This window comes from Balaenoptera physalus (assembly GCF_965194825.1).
Source record: "Balaenoptera physalus genome assembly, chromosome: X".
NCBI lineage: Eukaryota > Metazoa > Chordata > Mammalia > Artiodactyla > Balaenopteridae > Balaenoptera > Balaenoptera physalus.
This window is the reverse complement of record NC_138903.1, coordinates 97406183-97427189: the sequence shown is the minus strand read 5'-3', so window position 1 is coordinate 97427189 and position 21007 is coordinate 97406183. Positions and strand designations below refer to the sequence as shown.

The window sequence follows — 21007 nt, the reverse complement described above, 5'->3', positions numbered from 1 at the left end:
CTGCCAAAAGCACACAGAGTGAGGTCCCTGAGCTAGCAAAGACTCCAAGAGGTGGACCTGGCCTAGCAAACAAGCACTGGAGTCCAGAGACCCAGGTCCCAGCTTCTGCTCTTCTCAAGTTGCCGTGTGACCACCTGTGTGGATCAAAACCCCTCTAAGCGGCAGAGTCCTGCTGGCAGGGAATTCTCAGGCTCTCTGCTCCTTGCAGGAGCATCGTAGGGATAGAAAAGCTAAAGGAGCACAGAGATACTCTAGGGAAAAGTGCTACTAAACATAACCCCCCCGCGTGCCTCACACACGGTCTACAGTTAGTACTTGCTGGGTCTCTGGTGAGCTTTCAGCAAGGGGGAGCCAGCTCTTGGATCATTTGAGGCAATGAGGCTAAACCTTCAGTCTGTATCAGAATCCCCTGGGGGGTGGCTCTCAAGCGTGAGCTGGCATCAGAATCCCCTGGAGGGCTTGTTAAAAGGCATCTTTGCTGGGTCCCACCCAAGAGTTTCTGATTCAGTAGGTCTGAAGGGGGGCCTAGAATCAGGAATCTGAGAATTTGCATTTCTAACAGGTTCCCTGGTTAGGCTGCTGCCGCTGGTCCAAGGACCAGACTTTGAGAACCCTTGCCCTAGAGAACCTATGGAAAATGTAGATCCCTGGGCCCTGCACCAGAGACTAGAATCCAGGAGATCTGGGTGGACCCCAGAATTTCCATCTTAGTAACAAGCACCTCAGGTGATCGATGCTAGGTCCTCCAACCACACTGCCTTAGGGGGAATTCTGGAGTTGCAAGAGGTACCAAGAGGTCCGGGGAAAGCTACCGGTACAGGGGCCACGGTCTGGCATGAGGAGCAGTATCTCCTGGAAGCTGATAAAATTAAGGCAGGAAATACTTGAATTAATTCCCTGCTCCCACAAAGCACTCCTGAGCTCCAAATACTTCCTCTTCAGCAGCGAAAATCCCACAGTCTTCAGAAACTCACCTACCCACCCTCCTGCACAGGGATCAGCCCTGGGCCAATTTCTCAAACTCCCCAGCTTTTCCCTCTAACCCCCTAACCCATCAGGAGCCTTCAGAATCTACCTGAGTCCCTTATCCTTTCTCCTGCCCCTCGCCTGCCCAGCAAAGTGGAACTGGGAAGCCAGTGAAAGAGAACCTTCCCAGCATCCTAAAGCTAGACAGACAAGTGGGGCAGTGGGTTAACACTGGGTGGGAGAGAAACAGGGGGCACCACCTGGAACTGAGGTCGGTATGAAAACTTGGGGACATCACAGGCCGAAGTGCTCTGGCTTTAACTGTCCTAGAAGCTAGCACGGGGGCTGTGTCCCAGCCCGCATCCTGCAGGAGGTAAGTGTAAAGCCCACTCAAGAGAGAAGTGGCTTGCCCGGATCAAACAACACTGGGGTTCTTACACCCCAGTTTCCTGAGGTGTCCCCAAAGGACATATGATTTGCTTGGACTTCAAAACAACCTTGTCACCTGGGTCAAGCCTAAAAGTCCACTGTTCTCCAAGTCTGAAACAAGAGCGCCCTCTAGTGGAACCTAAAGGGGTTTCCAAGCAGCCTGGAGGTGGGGCTTGTTAGCTTTCCTGTGCCTGGCAGGGACCCCTCAGGAAACATGAGGACACTGGTGAATCCCTTCTGAGAACAAGGTTTTATATGCATAAAATAAGAGGCAAAGGGTTATAAATGAAGCCAATGACGTTAAAACACGGTTATCAAAATATTTAAACAGATTTGTAATATAGTACTTACGTTTCTTTATTAATGTGTTTAATAATAAGAGCTAGGCAACTACCGTAATTTCAAAGCGGCGATGAGCATAAACAGTATTCTGAGCTGTCTGCCACGGCTGTAACGTGATAGGAAGCCATCTGCGATTGCTACTGACAACAGATCCGCAGGCATGGCTCATACCTACATTCATGTGCTGCGTTTCTGCTAGAGGCTAGTGAAAACAAACATGTGATTATTTTTCTCATCCAAGTTAATGGACCCCTTAATTCCTATTTGTGGACCCCAGGTTAAGAAACCGTGCTTAAATAAAAACCAACCAAAAAGACCCCACAGGGATGGAGAAAAGGGAGTTCCCAGAGTGGGGAGTTGCACCACCAGCCCTGCAGGTCCTCAAGCTGGCTGCCGTCCAAGCCGTCCCGCTGGAAACCCATGGAAACCCACGATGGCGACCCTACCAGCAACAAATCCCTCTGTGCCTGCCGCCCTTGCACGGAATGGCCCTTCCACCTCCTCACCCTAAGGAGACCTGGCTCTCCTCTGAGGACACTTCTTCTCCCTCTGGCTGTTCTGAGCAGGAACTATTCTTTCTCACAGCAAGCTTTTTTTGGGGAGGGGTGGCGGGTAGGGGGTTGAGGGTGGGGAGGTCCTCTAAGCCCCCATTATTGCTTCTAGATGTTTTCTCTTTTCTCCTTCTTTCAAGCTTCAGCTTCTCTCCCTCAACACTGTCGCCCGTTGTCCTCCAGGTCACTATCAGATTCATCCCAGGTCAGTCTCACTGGGCTCGCAGTCTTCCTTTTCCACATTAGGCCTTTTGCTGCCAGCATCCTGGGTGATTTCAACATCCACGCGGCCGCCACTGCCAACACCCTAACCTCATGGTCCGGTGAACCTCGTCGACTCTGCCGATCTGCACCTCTACTAAACCTCGCTCCCCACAACTGGCTTCGGTCAGCACCGCCAACTGCCCCACCTCAGACAGGAGCATCTGACCACAGCTGCCCAGAGTTTCAGCTTTCACATCCTCATTCCTACCGTGCACGTGCCTGTGGACTTCCTCGTGACCTCCGACCCCTTGGTGCCCCTTTCCTCCCCACAAGGATTTCTTCCCTGGTGGGCATAGGGCACTCTTCATCCCTCCCGCCCCACACTTCTACCTCCCCACTTACTAGCTCATCCCCTAGCTTGCTAACGTGAGAAGAAACCGCGCACACCACGTTTCATAGGTTTGTAGGCTGAGTCCTGACACATTAGCAAGAAGAAACCATGCTAACGACAGCAAACTTATATAGTGCGAACTAAAGGGCAGGCACTCTTAGAAGCGCTTTACATACATTAAGACATTTAATGTGCATTACAACCCTTTGAGGAAGTACAGCTGAACCTGAAACAACACGGGTTTGAACTATGCAGATCCACGTATACGTGGATTTGTTCAATAAATACGTATATATGCACTGTAAATGTATTTTCTCTTCCCTGATGATTTTCTTAATAACATTTTCTCTTCTCTAGCTTACTTTATTGTAAGAATACAGTATATCACATATATAACATACAAAATATGTGTTAATAGACTGTTTACGTTATCGGTAAGGCTTCTGGTCAACAGCAGGCAATTAGCAGTTAAAGTATGGGGGGGAGTCAAAAGTTATACATTTGACTGTGCAGGGCATCGGCACCCCTAACTTCTGCGTTGTTCAAGAGTCACCTGTACTATTATTCTTATTTTACAGATGAGGAGACTGAAGCACAGAGAGGTTAAGGAACTTAGCCAAGGTCACACAGCTACTAAGCGACAGAACCAAGATTTGAAACCAGGTAGTCTAGCTTCATAATGGGCAGCACGTACTTTTCATCATGCACATCTCAGAAGAACCTGTCTCTCTGGGCACCCAGGCCTGTTCACCTTCCTCTCTACCCTAGCTTCTCAGCTCCTTTGACGGGGTGGGAAATAAGTTGAGGCCTGCTCTACAGATCTGGCCACCTTAGATTCTTAGGATCCGGAGCAGGAAGCTCACTTAGGTGTCCAGACCAAAGCTGCAAGCTCTAGCCCAGCCCTGCCTACACTGAGGTCCTGGGTGCCTGCTCAGCTAATATGAAAGCGGCACTCTGTTTCTCATTCTTACTGTTCCTTGGGTGACCCACCCTTGGTCAGAAACCCAAAGGCATGGTTACCAAAACTCTGCCCCGAACATCCCTTGCCTTCTGGATCTTCAACACCACTGACCTTACTTCCAAAGCCCCAACCTTGAATGGATCCCTCAAGCCAGATGTTCTGCTTCTGCACTCAGGCTGCTGAGCCCTCCTGGAGAAAATGGGGTAACCGGACAGACCAGTACTGGAAGAATGCAAGGAAATCTGTTTCAGGAGGGGTCCCCTCAGTGCTGGCCACCAACCAGAAGGTTGAAGAAGAGCTACGCCGTCCAACATAGCAGCAGCTATTTCAACTGCAATTCATGTTCCTTCAAGTTAAATTCGAAATTCCCCAGCCCTAGTGCCTCGGCCGCACGAGCCACACTTCATCTGCTCAGGAGCCACCTGGAGCTCATGGCTGCCACGATGAACAGAGCAGATATAGAATACCTCTGGCATCACAGAACATTCCACTGGACAGCACTGGGACAGTCTAGACTTACCTCCTTCTCTCATTTCCCACAGCACTTACTCCTCTTGTCACTATCCTTCTCAGTCTACCATCAAGCCCTTTCATTCTCAGCGGTTGTCATCACCTAACTCATCCACTCCCCTTTCTCCCAGTGCCTTCAACGTGCCCTCTCATGACCGGCCTTCATCTTAGCACCTGAACGTGCCCCAAGCCATGGGCAGAGAGGGAGGGGGAAGAGGGGAAAGCAGGGGAGAGAAACCCCTCCCTCGACTCTGCAAGGCCCTTCACCCCTCCTTCCTTAATGCCCTTACGTGCTTCTGTCCCATCCCCGCATCTCCAATGACCTCACTTTCCTGGAGCCCTCTGAAACAATGTGGCACTCCAGATCACTAGTCCTTTGATGACAATTTCTAGTGCCTTCGCTTCCAGAACAACTAGCCACTCCTCTGTTGCTCTGACCATTCCTACAATTTCCTTACCTTCTTCTTCCTGTCTATTGTTTACAGGTTCATGTCCCACAAGGCCTTTTTCAAAATTCTATTTCCTCCCCACCTACACGGTTACCCTGGATCATCTCATCATTCCCATGTTTATATCCATCACCTTTATACCAAAGATATCGAAGTCAGCCTCTAGCCCAGACTCCCCTGAACAGCTCCAGAACATTCCATTCAATGGCGTCCTGGACATCTCAACCTGGAGAGCCTAGAATTGCCTTAAACTCAAGTAAAATCACCTTCCTCCTTAAAATATGCTCCTTCCTTCTGTGCTCCCTAGGCACTAGGGGCAGCTAATCCCTCCGCCCACAGCTACCCAGACCAAACTCGTGTGGTCTCAGAAGACTTCATCCTCTCCCTTGCTCCTACAGCATCTTAATTATAATAAACACTATTAATTTAATGATTTATTATTAATTTAAATTACGATAAAATATGATTTTAATTCTACTGGGTTCGCCAAAAAGTTCGTTCGGGTTTTCCCCTAAGATGTTATGGAAAAACCCGAACGAAACCTGAACACACCTTTTGGCCGACCCAATACAGCTTCATCTCCTGAAAAGATGAAAAGACGAGACTGCCACCTAGTGGCAAAGCACAGATAAACAATTAGATATGGAATATAAAAAGTATAAGGAACTTCCAGGAAAATGTGCCTTAGGCTGCCTAGGCAAGTCAGACACAGATCCAGAGAGGACGTAGCACCTTTGAGCTAACTTGTAGAGGAGGACGCTGAGTTTGCCAGGTCCGAGTAGAGAAGCTGGTTTGTGTATTGGGCGGGGGAGAGGGGGGCGCAGGTATGACTTCGAGGGTAAAAGTAATGGAGTTGAACTCTTAAGTGATGGGAAATGGGGTCAAAGAGAAAGGCAAGGGTCAGATTGTGAACAGTCTTGAATGCCACGTAAAGGAGTTTGGTCTTCATCCTGTATGGGAATTTTAAGCAGTGGAGTGAATTCTGATCAGCTTTGCTTTCTTTAGAAAGGTATTTTGGAGACTGGGTGCAGGAGAGACTGGGTGGGAGGTAGGGGCAATCAGGGGGCAGGGAGATGAGAGAAGAATCAAAGTACTAGTCCCAGCAATGGAGGCTGAGAGCCCGGACTAGACAGGGGCGTGGGGGCCAAACTGGCCAGCATTTAGAGAATTTGGATCCTCAGAACTTCTGGGCCGATTGGTATAGGGGATGAGGCAGAGGAAGGGGTCCAGGAAGCTGCCTTGGATTTTGGCACTGGATGGTTGGTGGAGCCACTAAGATAAGAAATAGAGGAAGAGGAAGAAGAGCAGGTTGGATGGAAGGAGGAGCACGGAATTGAGGAAGCTGATTGCAGATGTTTAACCTAAAGTACCTGTGGTGTTTCTCGGGCCTGCATCTATAGATGGGGAATGCCAGGATTTCTGGGGCAGGCAGGGCAGAGAGGAGCCCAAGGTGTCATGGGGCTCAAAGGAGAAACGGGCATCTAAGAGGAGGGGCGTCAGCAGTGTTAAATCCACTGACAAACATGCACTTCGTATCTGCAAGCCTGTGGCTTTAGAAGTCAGCAAGGTACAACCCTGGCCCCAAGAGCCCACGGTCTAGTTGGAAGACAGATGCGAAATTAACGAGAGGCAGTTTAAGTGGTTAATAATAAGAACAACAATACACAGCACTTACCATGCGTCAGGCACTGTTCTGTATACTCTACATATATGAGCTCCCTGACCCCTCACAACACACCTACTAATCCTCATTTTACAAACGAGAAAACAGACACAGAGAGATGAAGGCACTAGCCCAAGCGCCAGAACCAGGATTCGAACCCACAGTCTGTCAAATCCAGCAACTACATGCAGTGTGGTCATGACGCCTGCCTGCCTGGTTTGAAATGCCAGTTTAAACTCTAGTGCAGGGGTGCCTAACCTTTGGGTACCTTGGATTCCTTGGGCTGTTTGGGGCCCTCTCTCAGAATAAAGCTTTTAAAATATAAATATATAAAATATATTACATATTAAATATATTATATTTATATATTAAGTAACTATTTTAAATATAAATATCTAAAATAAAAGATACAGGGTTATAAAAGAAAAAAATACTATCAAAATACAGTTAGTAAAATACTTTTAAATAATAAATGTCTTTAAATATTGAGGTGATGATGAAGTGAAAATGACTTTTCAAGATTATCTGTAGCAGCTGTAATCAGTAGAAAATATCTGTGATTTATATTAACAACAACATGCCAAGTACTGCAAATGCAACTGTGGGCTGCTGTCTGCGATTCAGAACTGAAGGAAATGCTGTATTTCAGTTGGAGTTAATGCAAATGAAAACGTGATTTTTTTCCCCCACATCCAACGTCATGGACCCCGTAAGTCTTAGTGAACTTTGTGCAGATTCAGTGAGATCAAGATCATCTTGTAAAACTCTTACCCAGTGCCCAGTTCATGGAAAGCGCACAATAAATGTTAGCTTGTAGGATGTATAACAGGATATGTGCAATGCGTAGTGTGTGGATATATAGTTATTCATTCATCCCTGAGATATCGAGAACGAAAGAAAAATTCCTGTCCTTAGAGTGACGGGCATGTAAACAGACACCTGCACTGCAGTGTGACAAGTTCAGCCACAGAATAGTTTCGGAGGGCTGCCTGGAGAAGGTGACTGCAGAGGTGAGTTTAGAAGAAGGCATGCTTTCCTGGCCAACAAGCTAGAGATGGGTATTCCTGCCAGAAGTCATGGCATTTTCAAGGGCACAGAGCCATGAAAGTTGCACAGTAAACTCTGGGGACCCTAAGGATTTGGGTATCACCAGAGTGCAGAGAACAAGGAAAGGAGGAACACGAAGGGAAAGGGGCAGGGCCAGGGCACACAGGGTCTTTTGTGCCCCTGGGAGTACAGTGCTCTGGGGACAAGGGGGAATCACTGAAGGTTTCCGAACAGGGAAGTGCTATGAGCCAATGCGGGCTTTAGAAACAGCTTTGGGAGTTGCCAGGACTGAAGGGCTGTTAGGAGGAGCGGGGGAGGCTGGGGGCAGGGAGATCACACAGAGCCAACTGCCATGGTAGCTCAGCCCAAGGTTGTGGCCCTAGAGATGGCAGGAAGGGGATGGCCGTGAGAGCCATCTAGGAGGTAAAAGTAGGAGAACATGGTGATCTCTGTACACAGCACCGGCACGATCTTTTCCACAAGCAGATCTGATCAGGCCGGACTATTTGATAAACAGTGTTGGGACAAATGAGAGACCATCTGGAAATAAAGCTGGTCCCTTTAACACCAGGATAAATTCCAAGTGGATAAAAGACTTAAAGGTAAAAAATAATAATAATAAATAAATAAATGGAACTACTAACACAGCAGAAGAAAATATGGGATATATTTTTTAATGACGTTGGAGTAGGGAAGGGCCTTCTACCCATGACTCAAAATTCGGAAGCCATAAAATAATAGATACATTACATGGAAATGTAAACATCCTACCTGGCAAAAATAAATCATGAGCAAAGTTACAAAACAAATGACAAAAGTGGGGAAGATATCTGCAGGTCGAAACACAAAGGGCCAACTCCTATTGATAGAGAGCTCCCAGGATTTAATTTTGTAAAAAAAAAAAAAAAACCAACAATGAGAAGAATGAGCACATGAGAGGAACACATAATTCAAGGACAAGGAAATCGAACGCCAATTTAAACATGTAAAAAGAGGCTCAGCCTCACTCAAGGTAAGAGAAATTCAAATTAAAACTAGATCAATAAACCATTGGTTTTACCCATCAGATGGGCAAAAAGTGGAAAGGTTGGAAATAAGCCAAAAGCCTCTTTTGGTGAGGCTGTGTGGAAACAGACACTCTTCCAAATTGCTAAGGAACATTTAAATTGGTCTAACTTTTCTGGGTTTGGAAATATCCATCAAATTTACAAATGCATATCCTCTTTGATTCAGCAATTCCACTTAGGGGGATTTATCCTTTAGACACACTTGCACACCTGCAAAATGGCATAGGTTCAAGGTCGTTCAGTGCAGTGTTATTTATATTAGTGAGAGGTTGGAAACAACCTAAATGTCTATCAAGAGGAGATGGGATAAATAAATTACAGTAGAGTGTTGTAGCTTTGTGTTGTGTCTAAAAGCCGCACCACCGAGTTCAAATCCTGGTTCGGCTACTTACTATCTGAGCAGCAGTTTCCTCATCTGTAAAATGGAGATAACAGTAACACCTACCTGAGAGGACTGTGGTGGGGATTCAATGAGTTAACATATGGGAAGAGCTTGAAACAATGGCACGTCACAGTGCTACATAAAGTGTTGCCATTTATATTACCCTGTATTTTATCATCCACCCAACAGAACACATGCTGCTGTGAATGAGAAAGCTTCCTATGGGCTTACTTGGAAAGCTCTTTAAGACACATTGCTAAGCAAAATAGTAACAGCAACGAAACAGTTGTGTGGCATGCCATTTGGGGATGTGTGTGTTAAGAAGAAAATAAAATATTTTTAAAACTTACTTATATATACAAAAAAAGAGAAATTCTGGGAGGATATGCAAAAAACAACAATGGTGGTAACCTGTGGACTTGTTGCTGTGAATGGGGGAAGGGGTGGGAAGGTGTTTTTTCACACAATGGCTTTCTGTATCTTAGATACAGAGCTATATAAATGAATTACACAAGAAAAGAATCAATAGGAAAAACAAGTTGATGCTATGCCCCTTCTTAAAACTTTCACTGGCTTTCTACAGTTCTTAGAATAAAGGCCAAACCCCTGACCACAAAGCCCTCCATATCTGCCCCTCAGGCCCAGGGTCATCTGCCCTCCCTCCGGTTCTCCCTCCTGCTGAGGTGCTGGCATATCTGCCATTTTGTCCAGTTGCAAGGGTTCACCTCCCTTAATCCTACACTTACCTAGTAAACTCCTACTCATCTTTGAGATCTCAGTTGAAATGTCACTTCCTCAGGGAACTCTCCGCAGAACTTCCATACTAAGTCAGCTTGTTTTGTTCTAGGCTCTCATAAAAGCATGTTCCTTTCCTTCAGAGTACTTAGCTCAGTTCTAACTATACGTCCATTTGTGTGATTACTGAATTCACATCTGGCTCCCCCCGCTACACTATGAATTCTATGAGGGAAGGGGTGGGGTCTTATTTTCGCTCATCAGGGCCCCCCAATGGCCAGTGCAGAGGCTGGCAGAAAGAGGGCACGTGTACATATGTCGCTATGGTTTGAATGTTTGTGTCCCCGAAAATTCATGTGGTAAAATTCTAACCCCCAATGTGAACGTATTAGGAGGTGGGGCCTTTGGGAGGTGCTTAGGCCATGAGGGTGAAGCCCTCATGAATGGGATTAGTGCCCTTATAAAAGACACTCTAGAGGGATCCCTCATCCCATCCACCATGTGAGGGCACAGTGAGAAGGAGCCAGCTAGGAACCAGGAAGAGGGGCCTCACAAGAAGGTGACCATGCTGGTGACTTGATCTCAGACTTCCCAGCCTCCAGAACTGTGAGCAATAAATTTCTGTTGTTTAAAAGCTACTCAGTCTGTAGTATCTGGCTATGGCAGCCCAAACGGATGAAGACGTTATGTGTTAGATGAATGGATGAAATAGATGAGAGGGTAGGGATGATTCCCAGGTTCTACCTGGGGTGACTGGTGGTGCTATCTGTCAAAAGCCGCAGGAAGAGAAGCAGAGCTGATGGGGAAGATAATGAGTGCACACAGACAAGATGAGCTTATGATATCTTGACTGTCTTGATATTATATCTTGAGTATCAAGCATATCTTGAGTATGCTTGAGATATTCAGGTGGACATGCTTGAGTTAACAACATGAAAAGGAATCTCCTAAGATTCCGGGCTGCACAGGGTGATGTGGTGGCCATCACTGCACAGACTGGTGGCTAAATTGTGTAAGCACATGAGACCATGCGGGAGTAGCAGAGCGAGAGGTGAGGCCAGAACAGAACTCTGGGGGAAATCAACATCTCGGAGGACAGAGGAAAGAAAACTCCTGCAGGAGACTTGGGAAGGCATGGTCAGTGAGGTGGGGAAGCCGGGAGCGGGGGTGGATGTTGCAAGCCCTAAGAGTAGAACATTCCAAAAAGGAGTGTTCAACAATGTCCAACTTGGCAAAGAGTGCGGGCAGGATGAAGCCTGAGAGACAGCCATTAGATTTGGTCACACAGTTGTTGGTAATCTTTAGAAGTGCTGTTTCCACGAAGAGGTGGGCAGTGTGGGTAGACATCAGATGGCAACGTTCTGATGAATGAAACGTAACTAAAAAGAGGGCTCATCAGATGCAGACAAGAGTCACTCAAAGTTATGTCCTACAAAGTGAGAGAGTGGCATGGACATATATACACTACCAAATGTAAAACCGATAGCTAGTGGGAAGCAGCCGCATAGCACAGGGAGATCAGCTCGGTGCTCTGTGACCACCTAGAGGGGTGGGATAGGGAGGGTGGGAGGGAGGGAGATGCAAGAGGGAAGAGATATGGGGATATATGTATATGTATAACTGATTCATTTTGTTATAAAGCAGGAAGTAACACATCATTGTAAAGCAATTATACTCCAATAAAAATGTTAAAAAAAAAGTTATGTCCTATTCATGAGGTGATTTCAAGTAGTAAACAGATAAACATCTTGTTTTTAATTTAGAAGTTACATATTTAAGGTGTATTAAAATAGATAACCAGTGTACTGAATCCAGGATTTCACAGAGTATAAGGCTTCTCTTAAAAACAAATATATTTTAGGAAAAGAAAAATCAACAGATCAAATATTACATACATAATAATACAGGTGATTACAATGAATAAGGCAACAATTATGATGTCCAAAGAACTGAAATTCAGGAAATATTGTTTGGACTATTTTTTAAAGATGCTTAGCTGACAGGGAGGATGAAGGATGGAGTTGTGTGGAGTTAAAGTTTTTTAGAATAGGGAAGACCGAAAAGCCAGTAGTGAAGCATTGAAAATCCAGATAAACAAGGGACTTATTGATGGGATGAGGTTCCAGAGGAGGTGGAAGGGATGCGAGGCAACCACACCGGGGTGTGGGACCAGCCATGTGCAGGAGGAACAGCACTCCCTCCAGGACGGGAGGGAGGAACCTAAGGATGGGCGGGGTTAAAGAAGCTTATCGGGACCTCCCCGGTGGTCCAGTGGTTAAGACTTCGCCTTCCAATGCAGGAGGTGCGGGTTCGATCCCTGGTCGGGGAGCTAAGATCCCACATGCCCCGTGGCCGAAAAACCGAAACATAAAATAGAAGCAGTATTGTAACAAATTCAATAAAGACTTTAAAAATGGTCCACATCAAAAAAAACTTTAAAAATAAAATGCCATTTAAAAAAAAAAAAAAAAGAAGCTTATCGAGTGGAGAGAGGTAGTTGAGGGAAAACTCCCACCGGAAAGTCTCTATTTCCCCAGTCATTTGTTGGGAGAACATCTACTGAAAGTGGAGAGGACTGGAAGTTTGAATAGACTGGATAGGAAGTTTGGGGAGGGCGGTAAAGCTCTGGCACATGACTTCTCAGGGCTGTGTGTGGAGGAGCCGGTGAAAGACAGAAAACAAGCGAGCGATGGTGCTGAGAGCACAATTATAACAGAGACCGTGGGATTTCTGCAGCCCAAATCCAAATGACCGGAGAGATTCTCTCAGTACACCAATACTGGACACTGGGATTAGACACTAATCCCAGTGGAAGGGACAAGGGAGTGAGACACTCTCGGAGCTGGTGAAGGGAAGGTTCCAGTAATTGGTCATAGCGGCACAAGCTGACTGGGGAAAAGGAGAGGTTGAAAGGAGTAGATATTTGGGTCGAAGAAAAGGACCTAAAGGCTTATGATCTCAGATAGAAGAGTTCTAGTGGAAAGCAAGGGCCAGGTGGCTAAAGGGGAGGCAGAAGTCACTGCAATTGAGAAGCCCGAACCTTGAGAAGCTGGGGGTGGGATGAGTGGTCCTCACCGGAAGGCTCTCAGGATGTAGAGTTGTAATGAAAATAGTGAGAGAGCCATGGGCCAAAGGCATGGCGGAATGTGGGAGAAGTGACCAAGAGGTTTAGGTGGTGGTGGTAGTGAAAAAGAGAGGATGGTAGAGGAGAAAGCACTGTCACAGAAGGCAGAGACGAAACAGTGGTCTGGAAGAGACAGTGGAGAGCCGCGCGGCACACAGGGCCAAGCGGAGAGAACAGCCTCCGTTAGAGGGAGTTTCAGGCAAGAGCTGGGAGGACTTTGTGTGCTGTGAAGAGCTGGGGGTAAGGGTGGGGTTGCACACGGCCAAAGTCAGAGTTGGGAGGAAAGGAAAGAGAAATAAAGAGCCCGGCTGGAGGAAAAACAGAGCAGTGTGGACAGGGGAGGTCACGTTTACTATGGTGGTGCCGAAGGGCTGCAGAAACGAGGGGGGATGAGATTCCCACTCAGAACCCCCCAGACACCCCCAAACCACAGGAGAAGCAGGACCTTGCCTTTCAGGGAAACAGGGTTCCCGGGCATGGGAGGTACCTGAAGGACAGCTGTCTGGCCTTGGGTAAAAACTCCTGAGCCAGCTATTTCTGGAAAATTACAAGACTTTTATTAGGGAAGAGAAGCCCCAAACTCTCAGCTTTTTGGTTTTCACGGAATACTCTTCCCACTGTTCACTCCAGATCCACGCCCCCTCTGCAAGGCCTACATCCAAGGCTCACGTGAAGGTAAAACCAACCTCAGGAAATCCAGATTTTTTTTTTTTCCTCTATGTGCTCATAATTTCCCCCAGGTGAACAGCAGATGACAGCAAAGAGCCAGAAAGGAAGCCAAGAGCACACAAGAGCCCAGAAATGGTAAAGTAGGGAAAGCGAACAAGGCTTCAGAAATCCTATCACGCTCTCACAGTTGCATTTGTCACGCTGTATTACACCTGTCTGTCTTCTCTCTCAGACAGGGACTCCCTGTGGAAGGACTGGGGCTTTCTGGTTCGTCTGATTCCCTAGCACAAATGCTCTGCACATAGTAGGTGTTGAACAAATCCCGGCACACCTCGGGGTTACTGCGGGTTTGGTTGCAGACCATGGCCATAAAGCGAATAGCGCAATAAAGTGAGCCGCATGCATTTTTTGGTTTCCCAGCACATATCAAAGTTACGTTTACATTATACTGTAGTCTATTAAGTGTGCAATAGCATTATGGCTAAAAAAACAAAGACATACCTTCATTAGAAAATACTTTATTGCTAAAAAATGCTAACCATCCTCTGACAATGCAGGGTTGCCACAAACCTTTAATTTGTAAAAAAAAAAAAAAAAAACACGATAAAGCAAAGTGCAATAAAATGAGGTGCGCCTGTCTGTGTTGAGTGACTGGCTGAAGCAGGGCGGGCTGGAGGGCTGATTCCCAGCCTGATGTGGTCAGGAGACACACATCTGTCTTTTAGGACAACATGGTGTGTGAGAGAATCAAGGCCAGGCTTTGAATCCAAGCTGCGGGGCAAGGTACCTAACCTTCCCGAGCCTTGTTTTTTTTTTTTTCCTCTGTAGAAGGAGGATTTTTCACCGGGTTAGTTGTGATGGGAACATACACAAAACATGCCTAGCACAGTATCCTGCACAGAAAACGCTCAATAAAAAGTAGGCATTGATAGCTACACTGTGGTTGCCATTACTGTTACTACTATTACAACCTCTTTTCAAGGCCAGGCACCAGAGGAGAGGCGAAAGACTCACTCACAGTAAACAAGTAAGTAAACTGGAACTAAGACTTTGGAATCCCTACTTCCTTATTAGCTCAGTTCCCCCAAACAGTGCAGCAACAGATTCAACAGAAGGCTGCAGTGGAATCAGCCACTTCTAGAAAGTGTAGCTTCCCAGATGGTGGGATTTTTTGAAGAGGCGGGGGACGTAGAGGCTACTGGGTATTTTCCGTGTCAGACCACTCTGGCTCGGCCAACTGACAGACTTTTATGGCACCTCAGAGCACAAACAGGTTTAACTAATAGCCATGCACATTTGGCCAGAACTTGCATCCCACACCTCAGAAACCAGGAACCATGAGTGGTGGGGCCCTGGAGCCCTGGGACAGCTTCCTGCCTGGTTCCCTTCAGAATGAGTGTATCTCTGAGACTTAACATATTATTAGGAAGCTATTTCCTGTGCCACAGGGGACAGACCTGAGAAATGGCCCAGGTCACCTAGATATTGGAACGTCAGACCTCTCTTAAAGCTCAGTGGGGAAAAAGTGTGTGTTTAGTGCAAATTAAAAGGAAGTGCTCTTTGACAGTGTGAGACCCCAAGTGGCTATACAGGGTAAAGACAGCGTCAAAGAATATTTAGAGACAGGTCCTAAGAAGAGTCCTAACTGACAGAAACCAGGGATCCTTGACTGTAAGTAGACTCCATGGAGAGCAACAGTTCCCATCCTCCAGCATGTCCCCTGGTTGACTGGTCCTTGAGGCTCCCTCGTGCCAGGAGTTCTTAAGATTTGCTAGAATTCCTGACTTAGAGGAAGCACAACTTCCAAACGATCTCCCAGTGGGTTTTAGGGTCCATGTGGCTTCACGTGATAGAAATGAAACCCTTGCTGCCTGGGGTGAGGTTGGTCTCCCAGAAAAGTCCCAGCAACCAAGACAGAGAGGCTGGTGGCTATGACTAAAAGAGGATGATTTCCAGGTACAGGGCCTTCTGGGAAGGTCAGAACTTCGAGAAGGGGGCTCTCACAGCCAGTCTCCCCTTCTCGTTTGTCTACTACACAATAGAGGGAGGGGATCATTTAAGGGTCATTGTGAGGTCACAAAGAGATCAGCTTCCTGACCAGGTTGGCGATCTCTCCCTTCATGATCAAATGAAGATTTTTGATGCTTTGTTTTCCATGAAGGCCACTGCTCTTTCACCTGCCTCTTCCCTCAATCCCATAATCCCAGTTTCTAGACTTCTTGCCCCTTTCGATACCTTTTTTAGTTCTGAGAGGATGGGTATAATGAGAAAAGCACAAGGTCCTTCTCTTCTTCTACCCTATGCTGCACACTGAGGCCGGGAGAAGGCACAAGCAGAAACGAGTGACAGAGTGCGTGAGGCTCCGTGAAAACTCAACGCCACCACGGACGAAGAGCCCGAGGCCCCGGCCCTAGGACAGGCCGTCAGTGGCACCGAGCTCACCCACACAAAGGATGGTTCTGGAAAGCCAGCAGGCTCTTTGCGGGCCTCATCCGTGCCCGTTTTCCCACTGCCTGGTGTCTGCAGAGACCCGGCCAGGCAGCACCTCAAGATCCTGATAGGCACCCAAGAGGTTGTGAGGGCCCCAAACGAAAGGGTGAGGCTAGGTGTCGGGATGGCACAGGGGCGGGGCTTGCTGGCCTTACCTCCTTTCCAGAGCAGGTAGATGGGTACCACGTAGAGCATAACATGCTGAATGTAGTAAATCTCCAGTTCAAAGGGGAGCTGTAGGGACAGGAGAGAGAGAGGTGTTTCAGAGCAGGAAATACTCATTCCAACAGATTCTGAAGTTGAACGCCCTCGCTCCCAAGGACCCACATCTTAGCAACCCCACGCACTTCAACCAGTTCAACTCCCTTCGCAATTAGAGAAAAAAGAATGAAATGAATATGCCTATGACCTACGCTGGCATCTTCCAAAGTGTATTTTGCAGAGACGGTATTTGAAAACTGCTCCACTGAGAAAGTTTGGCGAAAAGTTTAAGAAATGTTACCTACAATCTATCCCCTTGGAGATTCACCATGTATATTAGTGGTAGATTAAGGACCTGTGGGGTCTGTGCAAAGAAGAAGGCTGCTTAACACTGTTTATCCGGTGTGGCCCAAACTTATTTAGCCAGTGCCTTTGCAAAAAAAATAGCACTTAGTGTTCTGCAGAAATATACTTGGAGAAACACAAGCTTGCGTCACTTCCTGCTCCTGGTGAGTAGCTGATGGCCTACTTAAAAGCTTATTTCTCATTTGACATGAAGAACATATGGGGTAGGATTTATTATTCCCATTTTGCAGATTAAAAAATATTGATTGCCAGGTCTGGTTAGGTCTAGATCCAAGAATAAAGAGTTTCTCCACTGGATACTTGGGGTCAGTCCAGGGTTAGCCCTAATTTTGGGTGAAGACCAAGCAGCTGGGCCAGTTCTGGCGTGGCTTGCCAAAAAGAATGTCCCCACCCTCCTTCCATCCAACGTGCCCACTCATTCACTCCTGTTTCCCATCTCTCTCAAAATGGAAGCTCTAAATTACCAAAGCAGAGTGCGCTTTCAACCTGGCACGGGGACCGTGCTGCAGCGCTTGGCAGTGGGTGGAGAGTGGAAACAGCTGAGCGGCTAACTCAATTTTGGGAAAAGAACTGCAGCCGCTGGCAAGAGGCCTGGCCTCCGGGGCTTACACAGCCCTACACAGACACACACACACAGATACACACACGCACGCCCACACACCTCCCCCAACCCCGGCCAAGGGGAGGCCCAGAGAAACAAGGACACCCAGGGCAAGGGTCAGCTGCCTCACTGTGTCCAACAGGACGAGCACAGAACCAAACCTGTGAGCTCATGAGAGGACCCAGTTCTGGGCTCCCCACACCCAGGAACCCAAGGGCCCAAACCAAAAGATGGCAGAGCTCCCAGAATGGGAGCTGAGATGACTGCAGACCCTGGACAGAGTCACCGGTCTGGCTCTTGAAAATAAAAACCCACGCAGAAGGAAAATTTCCCAAGGACCCAGATGATGCTCGACTATTATTTTATGCTCACAGAAGGAAAGGTAAAATCCCAGAAAGAGAAATGAGGTTCCAAGCGTCTCTGTAGACCTCGCTGGAATAATAGCTTTAAAGGGTCATGGGGTTTCACAGTGGAGGTAACCACCAGCAGGAGGTAACTTCGGAGGCCTGAGAGGTCCACGGGGACCCTCAGAGTAACGTGGTCTGGGATCACTCTACTATCTTAAATTAACTGACTGGACTGCGGTCACACAGAAAGCAGGCAAGAAGGCAAAGGTCTCGGGAAGGCTTAGCTCTCTGGTGCCTAAGGGACTAGACCTCTCCCTGAAACAGGGCCTAGGGACCCAGGCTGCTCTCCCACAGCAGGGAGCAGAGAACTGGGCTCGCCCGGGTCCCAGCCAGGTCCCCAAGCGGTATCCCCCTTGCGGAAGTCTCAGACTCCAGCCACTATTTACCCACCTAGATTCACGGTGCCCACTTGCTTTCCCTTCCCTCACAGCCCTTCTAGAAAGCAAACTCCCCACCAGGCAGGTCCCGGGAGGCAGTTCAGCATTGCGGCCGCAAGCAAGGACTTTCGAGGCTGCCAAATTCCTATTCTAGATTTGATTCTGCCAGTGAATATCCCCGTGGCCTCGGGCAAGTCACTTAACCTCTCCATCCCAGTTTCGGCACCAGTAAAATTAAAATAGTTATGCTGTTATAAGACTGCTGTAAAAACATTTTAAAAAAATTTTTACTAAAACAAACATTTGTAGAATCCTTATTGCATGCCAGGAACTATTAAGCGCTTTGTTAACTATCAGTTCACCTATTAATTCACCTGTACTGTTCCCATTAACTCCACTTTAGAGGTGAGAAATTGAGGCACAGAGAAGTTAGATAACTTACCCAGGGGCACACACCTCATCGGGTGACAGAGCCAGGATTCAAACCCAAGCGGTCCGGCTCCAGAGTTTATACTCTTAGCTTGTACACTCCCCTACCCCGTGCCCCGCTCCTTCCCTCCCACAAACGCCTGACACCTGGGAGATGCGCAGGGGAGATGCGCAGTGGAGCTGAGGCCCTGTTAACAAGGGGAGTGGTAATAGAAGCTCATTAGCAACAGCAGGATGGGCAATTGCCCTCCACCTGGGGGCTGGGCCCAGTCCCTCCCCGTTCACGTGATCCCCGCCCTCACAGTGGCCAAGCTTGGCCTGCAATACAGGTCTCTCAGCTCCCACCGGGACTCTGGAGACACCTCGGTCACAGATCTCAGCTGGGGTGGCCAGGAGACCGGCCCCATCAGCAGCGTCTTTCCTCTGAGGGCGGCCTCTCCCCCTATTCCAAGAGTTCTCTACCTCAGAAGGATACAGAGAGTGTTCAACTAGGTGTGGGCACCACTGACAGCTAAGGCCAGGGAGAGGGAGGGAAAGGGATGAAAGAGAAGGAGGGCAACCTAAGAAAACCACACAAGTGGCAGGAGGAAGGGAGCTGAACGCGAGCACGAACCTACCAGTGGACATTTAATAACAAAGAATATTTGGAAAGTACTTATGTACCACGCATTGTGTTAAATACTTTCATGTGTCCTATCTCACTTAATTATTCCAAGATACCCGTTTCATAAACACTATCTGTAAAGTGTCTTACTTCCCCCAGAAGAAGTTCCACTTGGCTAATTCATCTCTGCCCTCCAGAACGCACATCTGGAACTCGAGTCTAATGTACATATCTGGGCTCCTTTTCAGCTGGGGGATTCCCGAGGCTTTAGACAGAAAGTCCTACATCACTGCAATTGAAAGCCAAAGGCAATAAAAACATTTTAAGCTACATAAGTCATAACTTCCTTCTCACGTCCAAGTCAACATCTTTTTTCAGAATCAATAGAGTAGACTGGCAAAGTTCTCCAGGCCTCTGGAATCGGACTGCCCGAAATATGAAGCACACGGGTTCCATCCATGGCGAGATCCCCGACCTCCTTCCTACCGACCCTCCGCCCTCTGCCAGCCGCAACACCACACTCTGCCGTGAAGACCGCCCATCCCAGTGTGCCGTATGTCCCTGGTTACTTCCGTTACCATCAGAAGCCCAAGACTCCCAGGTCACCGCCCAACACCTGAGCTCTAACCTCCATATAGCTCTCTACAAGCCCGAATCTGAGACCACCTCCCACTGCTCCCCAACGCTTGAAACGCTTCTCCTCTGGAACCCACTATCATTTGCAAAATCCCCTCCATCTTTAAACTCTTCTCTGAGCGGTCCTTTGACCTTCTTACTTTGATGAAAACCTGGTCGCCCCTCTGAGGACACAGCTATCCCTACAGCCCTCTCAAGTGGTGGGTGCTTTCCCTCCCATGTCACCTTGTACCCCTGGGCCAGGAGGGGTCCTGCCTGCCCCTCAATGCTGTCTCCTTCCTAACCACTGCCCTGATCTGAACCTCACGTCGTCAGTCTCTCCCAACCACTACTCTCAACTCTGGACCCTCCCTGTCACTGCCGTCCAACATGCCTTTGTCAAAATTCCCGGGTTTTCAATATTTAGCACACACTGGTTTCTAATGCCTTGAACTCCATTCCCCTCGAGGGTCTCACCTCCATCTCACCTCAGCCCTTTATCCCCATGGTCATACCTGTCACTGCCAACACCTCCAACCCTTCCATAAACTCTGTCATGCACCCCACTCTCCAACCACCACCTCCTATCTACCCAATCACTCCGCGCCCCTCATATCCCGACTAATAATTCTTCCCCTTCACTAGGACCCACATCTCCTGATCCTCCACTGTTTTGCTGGCCCTCACCTACCTCATGTCCTCACTTCTATACTTGCCCATCACTCCCTTCCATACATTCTCAACCCTTTTCCGTGCCTCTACCATGCAAGTAAGCACGGCTGGAGAAAAACGTAAAGCTATGCTGTTAACCCTTGAAATTCATGACTGCAAACTTTGAGCGGGCCCTTAATGCGACCTTATAATCCGACTACATTCAAATCCATTCACTCTCCTCTCTCCTGGACGATTCCTATCACTGTTTCACAACTTCTCCTGTGTTCCTCAAACGTTCCCCCATCCTCCCTCTTGGCTGGTGGCATGGCTTTCTAGTTCATTGGGGAAAAGGAGGCAACTGGAAGAGAACATCAACGAGCTCCCACCTCCACATCGCCCTCCCCCCTGCACCGTCCCCACCCATGCTGCTGGCTAAGGCTAGTCCCCATTCCTGCACTAGATCCTATCCTTTCTCGTCTACTCGGGGACACACCACCAGCAATTTGTCCCCTTTTTCTGGATCATTCCCGTCAAAAAACAAGCTACAAAGTTGTTCATCTAGAGACAAAAATTCTTTTTTTTAAACATCTTTATTGGAGTATAATTGCTTTATAATGGTATGTTAGTTTCTGCTGTATAACAAAGTGAATCAGCTATACATATACACATATCCCCATATCTCCTCCCTCTTGTGTCTCCCTCCCACCCTTCCTAAGAGACAAAAATTCTTGATCTCACTGCACCCTCCAGCTATCACCCCCATATCTCTGCTT

At 47.7% G+C, this 21007-nt stretch overlaps 1 protein-coding gene across 12 annotated transcripts in view; it reads right to left on the bottom strand.

The window, feature by feature from the left end:
* TMEM164 (transmembrane protein 164) overlaps positions 1 to 21007 on the bottom strand; it is a 159915-nt gene that overhangs the window by 14389 nt on the left and 124519 nt on the right. For all 12 annotated transcript variants that reach the window (XM_082447726.1, XM_082447722.1, XM_082447723.1 and 9 more), the window contains one exon: positions 16136 to 16214. In XM_082447726.1, the coding sequence (XP_082303852.1) occupies positions 16136 to 16214 (79 nt within the window). The remainder of the gene's footprint in view (positions 1 to 16135; positions 16215 to 21007) is intronic.